The sequence below is a fragment of the Mya arenaria genome, chromosome 16, assembly GCF_026914265.1.
Source record: "Mya arenaria isolate MELC-2E11 chromosome 16, ASM2691426v1".
NCBI lineage: Eukaryota > Metazoa > Mollusca > Bivalvia > Myida > Myidae > Mya > Mya arenaria.
Genome location: NC_069137.1, coordinates 2744198 through 2756503, shown reverse-complemented (window position 1 = coordinate 2756503; position 12306 = coordinate 2744198). Strand labels below are relative to the sequence as shown.

General features: G+C 35.2%; 1 protein-coding gene across 1 annotated transcript; it reads right to left on the bottom strand.

Moving 5' to 3' along the window:
- Window positions 1-559: 559 nt before the first annotated feature.
- Window positions 560-6617, bottom strand: LOC128222351 (unconventional myosin-Va-like). Its single transcript, XM_052931327.1, has 5 exons — window positions 6581-6617; window positions 5150-5277; window positions 4349-4506; window positions 2754-2925; window positions 560-1822 (listed from the first exon to the last, which is right to left on the bottom strand). The coding sequence occupies exons 1-5, from the start codon at window positions 6615-6617 to the stop codon at window positions 1583-1585; spliced, it is 735 nt and encodes a 244-aa protein (XP_052787287.1). The 3' UTR covers window positions 560-1582.
- Between the last annotated feature and the right edge of the window lie 5689 nt (window positions 6618-12306).

The window sequence follows — 12306 nt, the reverse complement described above, 5'->3', positions numbered from 1 at the left end:
GCAGTACGAATTATTTTTAATTCCAAAACTTATTAAAAGACTGAAAAGTATGCTCTGCTACATTCATTTGCAAACAGAAGTATTTAACAGAAAAAATATCCCTATATTGTAAACACTGAAAAACAATGCATTAAACTGAGTTTGTTTTTAACATGATATTTATCACTTTCATGATATTCTTCAAATAAAACAATGCTTAACATAACAACAATCATTTATTTATAACAATATAGCAATACTTGTTTTATCATTATAAATTATACAATTAAAATACATAATCAAAATTCTTATATTCTACTTTTAAAGAAACCTAAAGTAGTTCAAGTACAATTATGGAATGTGCCATATGACTCATTATTAGCCACTACTCTCGAAACACACACTATTGGATATGACAAAATTTACATATTGATAAATAATGTTTTAAAAACAAAAAACCTATTGGGCTCTATGGAAGGGAAATTTGGGGTTGGAATAGAACTGCACTACTTGAAAGCATGCAAAATCATCCTTTTCTTTCATAATAAGCCATTTTGAAAAAGTATTTGTGTACACAACGTGTGATATAAAGATTATATTTTCACTTATACTTACTGATCAGCATGCAATAAATAACCACTCATGATAACACATCACAATATGACTATCAACAAAGCCATGAATATCAGCATGACTTTTCACATTGGCATACAAAATCACATGGCTGTGATAAGAAGACATTTACTACACTATCCGATGGGATCACTGGGAGAGAGATTTGGGGTTGGAATGAAACAGCATCACTTAACAACATGCATGAGATAAACAATGAACTCATTGCCTCTTTATTTATTTAAATAAAGTTATTGAATAAAGTTCTTTTTGCTACCAACTTAAAAATGATATAATGTACAACAATGATAGAATCAATTCTGCTATATAAAAAAAATCTTTATCCAATCCTAGGCTGACTTCATTAAATGAGACAACTGTTTACATACACTTATGGCAGTGTGCACAGCTAAATGTATTTCTAAGGTGATTTAGGATTTACAGAAAAAGTGGAAAAGCTTTCATCCAATAGATAAAATCATCCTTGGATCTATAGTGCACATGAGTATAGGTAAAAAAGTTGACCATTATCATTGAAACATGGTTAAGTGTCAAAATAATATCAATCCATCAAAAAAATGTGATTCGAAAACATGTAATTTATCTTCATTCTACAACAAAACTTAACGATGGCAACTACAACTTTCATATTTGACATTGCTACAGCTTGCCATAGCTAAGGCTACACCTTAAATAAGCCATTCATATCTTACATGTAGCTAGAAGGTCACCATGGATACAATGTTATTTTAAGAATTGGTACAATTTAACATTACCATGGTTAAGTGTAGTTTACCATTACTATAACTTTTCATTGGTACAACATAGCATCACAATTGCTACAATTTTATATAAAACATGGCAACTGGCAAGCTAGCATCTGCAGTTGTTTCGGCATATCATTGGCTAAACTTTTATTTTGCTATTGGTCCAGTTTTATCATTACCATAGCTACACACTTAATGAATCACGAGAGCTTGTAAGTTACAAGCTAACATCTTGAAACAAGCTTGTTTATATGCAGTTGTTCAGGGACTTCTATGGTTTCTAGGATGATTTTGGAAGGGGTGAACGGGAATGTAACAGAATACGAGAATTTCAGGTCCATAAGGAGGGAATTGTCAGTGTTTACACGTTCTTTCAACTTCTGCTGAATTTTGCGTATGAACGATATTGGAACCCGCTCCTTAAACTCGTCCACTGGCGTGTAGAGGTTCAGGATTTTGACAATCTGTAAATAGAATAAAGTACAGTACATATTAATAGAGGTAACAAAGACAATGCTGTTAAAATCTGACAATTTAACATTTGCCACTTTTGACCGATTTTGATCTCGCTGGACTGATTGCAGTTAAAGAAAATGGCTAAAAAATGGTCAAATCTGATTTTTACTGTTTATATAAATGTCAAAGGAATTATTAATTCCCCAGATTAGGTTCAAGATATCTGTAAATAAAACAAAATACATATTGCATAGCATACTAGGATTTATGAACACCCCAAGGTTCAAGATTTTGACAGTCTGGTCATAGAACAAAATACTACAGCTATAATAGGATTTATGAACACCCCCAGTTGAAGCTCAAGATTTTGACTGTGTGAAAATAGTTCAAAATACAGAACATAATACAAGAGCTATCACAGGAATTACGAATACACCCAGAAGAGATTAAAGATTTTGACAATCTTAAAATCGAAAAAAATCAGTACATAATTCTCACAGGAATTATGGAATTATAAATGCAACCAGACCCTACCTGGACAGAGGAGAGGCGATATGTCTTGTTTCATTTTAAAAATGCTGTCTATCTTTTGGTATAATATGACAACAGCTAATACAATTGCTGCTAAATATAACACTGTTATCGGTATTCAATATAGCACTACTAGGGTCCATATAATATCACTTGAGTCCATACAAATCAGGTCCAAAATTCTGAGATCCATATATAAGGAGTTTCATTCAACTGAAGGTAGCTGTTCAACTACTGGTTGGTGGAGATAAGGGTGACCGCCAACCACAGGTTTTCAAAGGCGCAATAAAAAGACTGCTGATTGGGTTGCCACTAATTGCTATTTTTTATCCATCTACTTGGTAAATTTGAAAGCCCTGCAGTAACTATAACACTACTCAGTTCTATGCAGTAAAAACAGCCCTTTACCTGGGGAACAGTGAGTTTGGAGCACATGTCACACACACTGTCCACGTCAGCGTCGGTTTTTCGTGCCTGAAGAAGCTGGGAGGCTTGGACGATGGGTTCCAGGCTGGAACCCGCACCTGATTCCTGGAGTTTGTTATCACGTAACCATTGTTCCATGTGGGATAGGTTGTACCTGGAAGATAGCAAGGTTAATGGATAGTTCAACATCAAGAAATGCGATGGGTGGCTTAAAGATTTTAAAGTTGCACTCTCACAGAGAGACCATTTGACAACTTTTGATTTTTTCGTCCTGGAATGAGCCAATTTTGCATCTGATATAAGACTGCTGACAAAAGATCAGATCAGAGTTTTTATATTTACTTGAGGAAGTTAACATTTAATGGCCAAAAGTGCTACTAATGCTTTAAGAAAACATAATTTTTTCGGCATAATAAACAATATTGATGAAAACCTGTGATCTGATCCTATGATCTGGCCCCAATTTCTCCAAACATCTTAAGTCTCTTAAAGCAGGATTAAGCTAAACTCACTATTTTTTTTTCAATAACTTGTATAATATTTACTTCTTTAAGAGTTTTTATACTTTAGATAGTAATTATCTGTATGTTTATTACATTTAACCATTTTTCATAAATCAAAAATGAATTTAAGTATGTATTTTGGCTAATTGAAATAAGCTACTTAAGTCTGTTAAGCTTAAGAAGTTTTTAGAAATTTGGGTCTGAGCATCAGTAAAGAGTAACTAGAAATGTGTCCATAGGACACGGATGCCCCCACTTCGATTTTTTGTCACAGAAAATAAGCCATAATGATTATTCAGGATAATCTGCACATATAGGATAAGTTGAGTTGAGTTGGGTTTTACGGCATCGCAAGACTGTATAGGTTATATGGCGCCATTCAGGCAGGAAAAAACTTGTTGGATCCACATTGGACACATACTTTTCAAGAATTAGATTGGAAACATATATTTTTGAAGTATTTTTGGCAAAAAAGGGCCGTAACTCCTAAATGACTAAAGCGATTTCCATGACTATCGAACTTGATCAAGATATTATGGTCACAAACATGTGTTTAAAGTTTGGTGAGGATTGGACAAACAGTTTTCAAGAATTAGATTGGAAACATATATTTTTGAAGTATTTTTGGCAAAAAAGGGCCGTAACTCCTAAATGACTAAAGCGATTTCCATGACTATCGAACTTGATCAAGATATTATGGTCACAAACATGTGTTTAAAGTTTGGTGAGGATTGGACAAACGGTTTTCAAGAATTAGATCGGAATATATTTTTGAAGTATTTTTGGCAAAAAAGGGCTGTAACTCCTAAATGACTAAAGCGATTTCCATGACTATCGAACTTGATCAAGATATTATGGTCACAAACATGTGTTTAAAGTTTGGTGAGGATTGGACAAACGGTTTTCAAGAATTAGATCGGAAACAATCTTCGGGACGTACTAACGTACAGACAGACAGACAGACAGACAGACAGACAGACAGACAGACAGACGTACGGACAAGGGCAACCCTATATGCCGCCACTTTGTGGGGGCATAAAAACGAATACAAAGGGTGTGTAACCACTGACTCACCGTATCTGCATGCCTTTGGACCAGTTACACATCTCCTTCCTGAGTAGGAGATTGTTGAGTGCACTCGCACCGAGGAAGTAGTACACTTGACGAAATATCTGTTTAACCAGCTCCGGGTCCACAGCGTGTTGTGTAAGAACTCGTACAAATTGGTTCATCTGTAATTTAGAGTTAAAGCGTATGATTATTTTTATGTTAATGGGATTTCCCATTCAGAAATGTGCAATTTTACAAACACAAGAGTGATAAAACTACTCACACATGCCGCCTTGGCAAAAAATTTTAACTTAAAAATCCATTGCATAAGCAGCTTTTTTATTATGCTGATTATAACAAGAGATGTTTGTCAAATACAATACCACTTGAGGGCTGCTTGGTTAGAGTTGTATAAAGGTGTTTTAAGAACGAAACATGTTATGCAGATTATAACAAGAGATGTTTGTCAAATATTAAACAACTTGAGGGTTGCTTGTTCAGAACTGAATAAAGGTGTTTAAGAATAAAATCATTGATTTTAATGCTTGTCTTAGGAAAGTGAAGACAAACATTTTAAACTGAACTGTGAACTCAGTTTTCATACAAATATTGACCTTGACCTTTGACCAACCAACTGATATCCAAAAGGTCTTATATATGTATTTTAAATTATAACACAAAATATAAATATGGTTTTAACATGGATGCATTTATTTATTTTGTATTTTTATCATGTATTTAAATGCCATGTTATGTACATTTTATTTCTGAAATAAATCTATCTAACTATCTATAAAGCATATAAAATATTAAAAAATTACATACAGCCTTCATGAGACTATCGAGAGAATGTTCTGGCGTGTCATCTGCACGACTGGAGCTGCGACCTCGGAGCCCGCTTGGTTTGCTACCCGTAAGGCCCGCAATAGCTTCATGGTCTAATACTGCTGCCACTGTAAAGGGAAGAAAATCCTGACCATTTTGTTCTCAGCTATTCATATACATGTACCTATACAACACGATTATAAAGGAGCGAACATCAGCATTGGTATGTCGTGTAGCAGCTGATGAAGGGGAGTAATTCAATAATTATCTAAGCATTCAATGAGTTATTGGCGATGCTCTACATATGTGTACTGTAACAAGTTTGTAATCAGTTTCATGTGAATATCTACAGACTGCGTTGTGGGATTCAGTTTCTGTTTTAAACTGTTTTTTTTTTTTCAATTTTAAGTAACAGTGATCTTGACATTGACCCTATTGGCTCCAAATGCAATCCCATGGTAGTCCTGTATTAGGTCTTCCTACATACCAAGTTTAATCACAATATGTCTACCCTAACAAACTATTCAGTACAATACAGTTTTAAGCCAGGACTGAAACTACAGTCTTTCTACATTGCCCACAACAACATCCAAACTATCATACCTCAACAAAAATAGATAGGCTAAAAAATAATCTTTCAATTGAATAGCAAAACAATTGTTGTGTAAAAGATCCATCAAAATAAAAGATAAAGTGTGTGTTAACTTGAGGCAAGATACTATGCAGCAGAATTGACTGAAACACCGCGTTGCGTTCTCGATATATGCCTCTTGGTTTACAATGAGGCAATATACTATGCAGCAGTATTGACAATAGCACCGCCTTTCCTCCTCATTACATGCCTCATGGGTAACATGGAGGCAATATACTATGCAGCAGTATTGACTGAAACACCGCGTTGTGTTCTCGATATATTACCCCATGATGACATTGAGGCAAGATAATATGCAGCAGTATTGACCATAACACCGCCTTGCCTCTCCAAAACATGCATCATGGTTAACATTGGGGCAATATACTATGCAGCAGTATTGACCATAGCACCGTGCGCCTTGCCTCCCCAATACATGCCTCATGGTTAACATGGAGGCAAGATACTATGTAGAAGTATTGACTATAGCACCGCCTTGTATTCTCGATATATTACCCCAGGTTAACATTGAGGCAATATACTATGCAGACGTATTGACTATAGGACCACCTTGTATTCTCGATATATTACCCCAGGATAACATTGAGGCAATATACTATGCAGAAGTATTGACCATAGCACCACCTTGTATTCTCTGTTACCCCAGGATAACATTGAGGCAATATAATATGCAGAAGTATTGACTATAGCACCGCCTTGTATTCTCGATATATTACCCCAGGATAACATTGAGGCAATATACTATGCAGACGTATTGACCATAGCGCCGCGCGCCTTACCTCCCCAATACGTGCCTCCCTTGCCTCCCCAATACATGCCTCATGGTTAACATTGAGGCAATATACTATGCAGCAGTATTGACTATAGCACCGCCTTGCGTTCTCGATATATTACCCCAGGATAACATTGAGGCAAGATTATATGCAGCAGTATTGACCATAACATCGCCTTGCCTCCTCGATGTATGTCTCATGGTTAACATGTACGCAAGATACAATGCAGCAGTATTGACTATAGCACCGCCTTGCGTTCTCGATATATTTCCCCATGATAACATTGAAGCATGGTTCTATGCAGCAGTATTGACTATAGCACCACCTTGCCTCCTCGATATATGCCTCATGGTTAACATTGAGGCTAGATACTATGCAGCAGTATTGACCATAGCACCACCTTGCCTCCTCGATATATGCCTCATGGTTAACATTGAGGCAAGATACTATGCAGCAGTATTGACCATAGCACCACCTTGCCTCCTCGATATATGCCTCATGGTTAACATTGAGGCTAGATACTATGTAGCAGTTTTGACCATAGCACCACCTTGCCTCCTCCATATATGCCTCATGGTTAACATTGAGGCAAGATACTATGCAGCAGTATTGACCATAGCACCACCTTGCCTCCTCCATATATGCTTCATGGTTAACATTGAGGCAAGATACTATGCAGCAGTATTGACCATAGCACCACCTTGCCTCCTCCATATATGCTTCATGGTTAACATTGAGGCAAGATACTATGCAGCAGTATTGACCATAGCACCACCTTGCCTCCTCCATATATGCTTCATGGTTAACATTGAGGCAAGATACTATGCAGCAGTATTGACCATAGCACCACCTTGCCTCCTCCATATATGCCTCTTGGTTAACATTGAGGCAAGATACTATGCAGCAGTATTGACCATAGCATCACCTTGCCTCCTCCATATATGCCTCATGGTTAACATTGAGGCAAGATACTATGCAGCAGTATTGACCATAGCACCACCTTGCCTCCTCCATATATGCTTCATGGTTAACATTGAGGCAAGATACTATGCAGCAGTATTGACCATAGCACCACCTTGCCTCCTCCATATATGCCTCATGGTTAACATTGAGGCAAGATACTATGCAGCAGTATTGACCATAGCACCACCTTGCCTCCTCCATATATGCTTCATGTTAACATTGAGGCAAGATACTATGCAGCAGTATTGACCATAGCAACATCTTGACTCCTCGATATATGCCTCATGGTTAACATTGAGGCAAGATACTATGCAGCAGTATTGACCATAGCAACATCTTGACTCCTCGATATATGCCCCATGGTTAACATTGAGGCAAGATACTATGCAGCAGTATTGACCAGAGCACCATCTCGACTTCTCGATATGCCCATCTTGGTTAACATTGAGGAAATATGCTATCTAGCAGTATTGACCATAGCAACACCACGCCTCCTCGATATATTCCTCATGGTTAATATTGAGGCAATATACTACGCATATTGTATTACAACAGTCTAATAGCAATGGTTTGAATATCGCCTGAAGTATTTCATTAAGAATAAAAAAATGACATATTTTGTTAGATATGACTTTAAGCAGATATTACGATATTTATATTTTTAAAGGTTTTGAGTGTCATTGAGACAAGTGTGAGGTTGCACAATGATTATTTAGTTGTACCTCCCAACCTGATTGTGCCAAGGTGGTGGTAACCCCAGCATTTATTGATAAAGCTATGTTGATGCATGTATAGTCTGTCTGAGTTGTTTATACGTATTGAGTCTCTTCTTCGTTGTATTTCGGGCACGAGCCAAGCGACGTTTAACAGTTGACGTCATGTTGTTGAATGTTTGGCAAATGGACATGTCCCTGTATTTTCCTTTTCGTAATATTTTCTCTGACGTCCGTTGAATGAATCATTAATAAACTAGTTGTGTAAACATATGTGTATGTGTATGCAGTTTAGCTTGTTATTTAGTTTGCTATTTTACAAATATTTAAATATCAACATGTCTCTTTGTTAACAACAATGCCGTTTTATATTCAATTGTACACGAGCTGATAACATTTTACTTGAATAAATACAATATTTGCTTGAATGTTTTGCAAATGGACTAAGTTCCTTAGTCACTCACAGGACATAATTTGTATTAATGATCCTATGGAGGATCCTTCCCTTAAACGTAAACCGGACGCCGACGCCAGCACCGGGGGCTATTAGTAAAGCCTCATTATTATTCGAAAAGTCGAGCGAATAATTACTCACTTTTTTCCTGCGGAGTCAAGCGTAAGATAACATCATGATTTATTGCGCTGTCAAGAATAAAAAAAACAGGATATTGTACTGAAAATCAAGCATGACGAAATACAATATTTTATTTCGAAGTAAACCATGAAATAACACATTGTTTTACTGGACAGTCAAGCATAATATAACACCCGTGTTTTACTGCACAGCAAGCATTCATTAAACTATATTTTACTGTGATTTTAAAGATAAAAAGCAGGATGTTTTTCTGCGAAGTCAAGCATAAAATAACAAGATGTCTTACATAAAATAAAGCAATTCTTACTGCGCACTTTAAGCATAAAAGAAACCGATGTTTTGAACACGCACGATTTAAGCAATAACAATTCAAAATAAATATACAATAAACTCATCATATATACCAAGATTGGTCATAATATGTCAACCCTTAATAAGTTATTCAGTACTAACCATTTGTCTATTTTTAGAAAGTGGCATTGATCATGACACTTGGGACCCCAAACACAATCCCATAATAGGTCTCAATAAACTCATCATATATACCAAGATTGGTCACTATATGACAAACCTTTACTTAAATTAATTGATACCATTGGTGAATTTGACGCTGCCCTCCCGCCCGAGCAACGACACAAGTCATTCTAATAACCAGTCTTTGTGTAAACCAAACAAAACAATGTGCCTGTCAAAAGCAATACAAGGTAAAGAAAGTATAATTAAAAGGCCATATATTGTATTAAGGGCTAATATGGAGTTATGTGACCTAATTGCAAGATGGTCGTGAATAAGTGTGTTAAGTATTCAGTCTAATGTGCCATTAAAATGAAGGCTAAAACTTTAACCTGACACAGTGCGTCATAAAACTTTAACCTAAGTTCCTTCGTCAATCACGGGACATAATTAATTTGTATTTATGATAATATGGAGTTATGACACATCATGTGTGATGGTCCTGACTAATTATGTGTGATCAATTATGTGATGTATTAAGTGCATTAAAAGGGTTTTGGAGTTAGAAGTGAAAATGCCAACCTGCCCTTAATCTTTAACCGGACGCCGACGCCAGCACCGGGGCGAGTAGTATGAGCCTCATTATTATTCGAATAGTCGAATTAAAAATAAGTTTTACTGCGGAGTCAAGCATAAAATAACACCATGTTTTATTGCGCTGTCAAGAATTAAGAACAACAACATGATATTGTACTGAAAAGTCAAGCATAAAATAAGGTAATACTTACTGCGCACTTAAAGCATAATAAAAGACGATGTTTTGAACATGCACGATGCATGTTACGCTTTATTATTCCATAGTTAGCAATCACAATTCAAAATAAATATACATTGTACAAGTGGGTTGAATGCAAAACTCAATTAACATATTAAAACAACTCTGATATTTGACACAGTTTAGTAAACACTAAATGCCATATAGTAAATTATTTAAAACTACAATGATAACCACAATTTTAAAGGGGCGTTCTAACGTTTTATAGTATCAGACTGAAGTAATGTATAACTAAATCTCAGGGTCGCTTGTCGGATGAATATATCAACAAAAGATGTAAAACTATAGTTCCGCGAAGCGGATTCACTGCCGCCTGTCGGAAGTGATCATCAATATTTTCTTAAACAGGTCACAACGACCTTGACCTTTTAACTACTGACGACGAATTATATACGGGTCTTCTACTGACCAAAAGCAATGTGCATATCGAGTTTAAAGACTACTCATATTCGGCTTAAACAAAGACTTTAAGATAGGAAAAATCAACTCAATTGTATCACATTTTTGAAAAAAAAAACAACGATCATCCCCATACAACCTGTGAGAGTCCCTTCTTAACGGCTCAGGTATTTAATGCAATCTAGAAATCTTCTAAAAAAGGCGTTCAAGGAAGCAGACAATTACACACAACAACAATAATATAGTTTAAGTATCATCTTTAACATACAGTTATAAAATAACTTGGTTTAGATGTAGCAGCTTATCAAGGTATACGAATTACAACATTCTTTATACTATTGCAGTTTGCCATCGTTATGCTTTTGCAGAAATTGTGTGTATATTTTTTTTAAATTTTTGGTACCCGATGTTCAACCATGTGATATTTAAATGCCCAATGATCCTATAGTATTCTGCTATTATTTGACAGGGTGTGATGTGAATAGAAATAATATGTTAAAATTGATACTGTAAGCTATTCCAAACATCTTCTCTCGCCTTGAAAACATACCAAACTGGTCAGTTCATGGTCGACATCAGTAGATAAACAAAGTGCAATAACGACATACAATGAGTTGTTGTTGTTTTTTTTGTATAAAATTACATATCATTATTCATTACTCTAGTCGTCTTTGAAATTCTACCAAAATTATATTGGATCAAAAGATATCAAACCTATGATACTATTGCTAACGGCTTGATGATAAGACAAGCTAAAAATTACATTGCATACCTTAATATCAAATATATTGAAAGACGAAATCAATGGAATGCATTTTAACCATCTAAATACTTCCGGGTAGCTCATATGAACAACATATAATGTTTATGATCTTATATTCATATTTGTACATGATTTGTTTTTGTTTGTGTTACAAAATATTAATATAGTTGAATCTTATATAAAATAAATGTACATTGAAGTAGTCTGTTTTACAAATTTGATTTTATCTACTAAATCTTTAGCATTAGATATCCAGGAAAAAAACACAATATTTTTTTAAAGTCTCAGAATTCTTCAAATAGAAAATATTCACAAATTGTACTAAAACAAATACTGTGAACTTACACTGATCATGTTGACTTAAGAGATTTCAAGAAATATGGGTCAGAACATGCAAATGCACTACAGACTTTGACAAGCCAAAATATTATTTATCAATTTCAGATTTTGACAATATATCTTGACATCGTATAATTCACAAAAAAATCGTTTTAGCATACACCATTTGTTTATTTTGAACGTATAATTACCACATTGAATACTTTGATTGTGCTCATATTTTGTATATCTGGAATATAAAAATGTTTTTATTATTGTTTCAACGGAATATACTTCAACAACAACAGTAAATCACCATCCACAAGATGCCCATGACCATCAGAATATGTCGACACTGCATGCTAAGTTGCTAACATCTTTGTGCCATTATATAAATACATTAGTTATTTTGTTGTCATTTTCCTCCGAAATACCAATTTTCATCAAAATGACCATAATATTTTCTTTCAGCATGGTACATTATAGATTTCTTCCTGTGTTGCTGTTGTTGATTTTTACAGTAAAAGCAGACTAGAGCACATTTCTAATGTACATATACAACAAATAAGCAACAAACACGCATTAGATAAATATCCAATCAAGTATGACTATCACTCAATGGGCTGATTGTTGAGAACAGTATTAAAATTAACAACAAGATACAAGCATCTTTATTTGAAGTCGGTACATATA

Coding starts and splice junctions, on each gene's coding strand:
- LOC128222351 (XM_052931327.1), bottom strand. CDS start 6,617: ATGTATTGGGGAGGCAAGGGAGGCACGTATTGGGGAG. Junction 4,507..5,149: donor TCGATAGTCTCATGAAGGCT/GTATGTAATTTT, acceptor TCTAAATTACAG/ATGAACCAATTTGTACGAGT. Junction 1,823..2,753: donor CCAAACTCACTGTTCCCCAG/GTAAAGGGCTGT, acceptor TTCTATTTACAG/ATTGTCAAAATCCTGAACCT.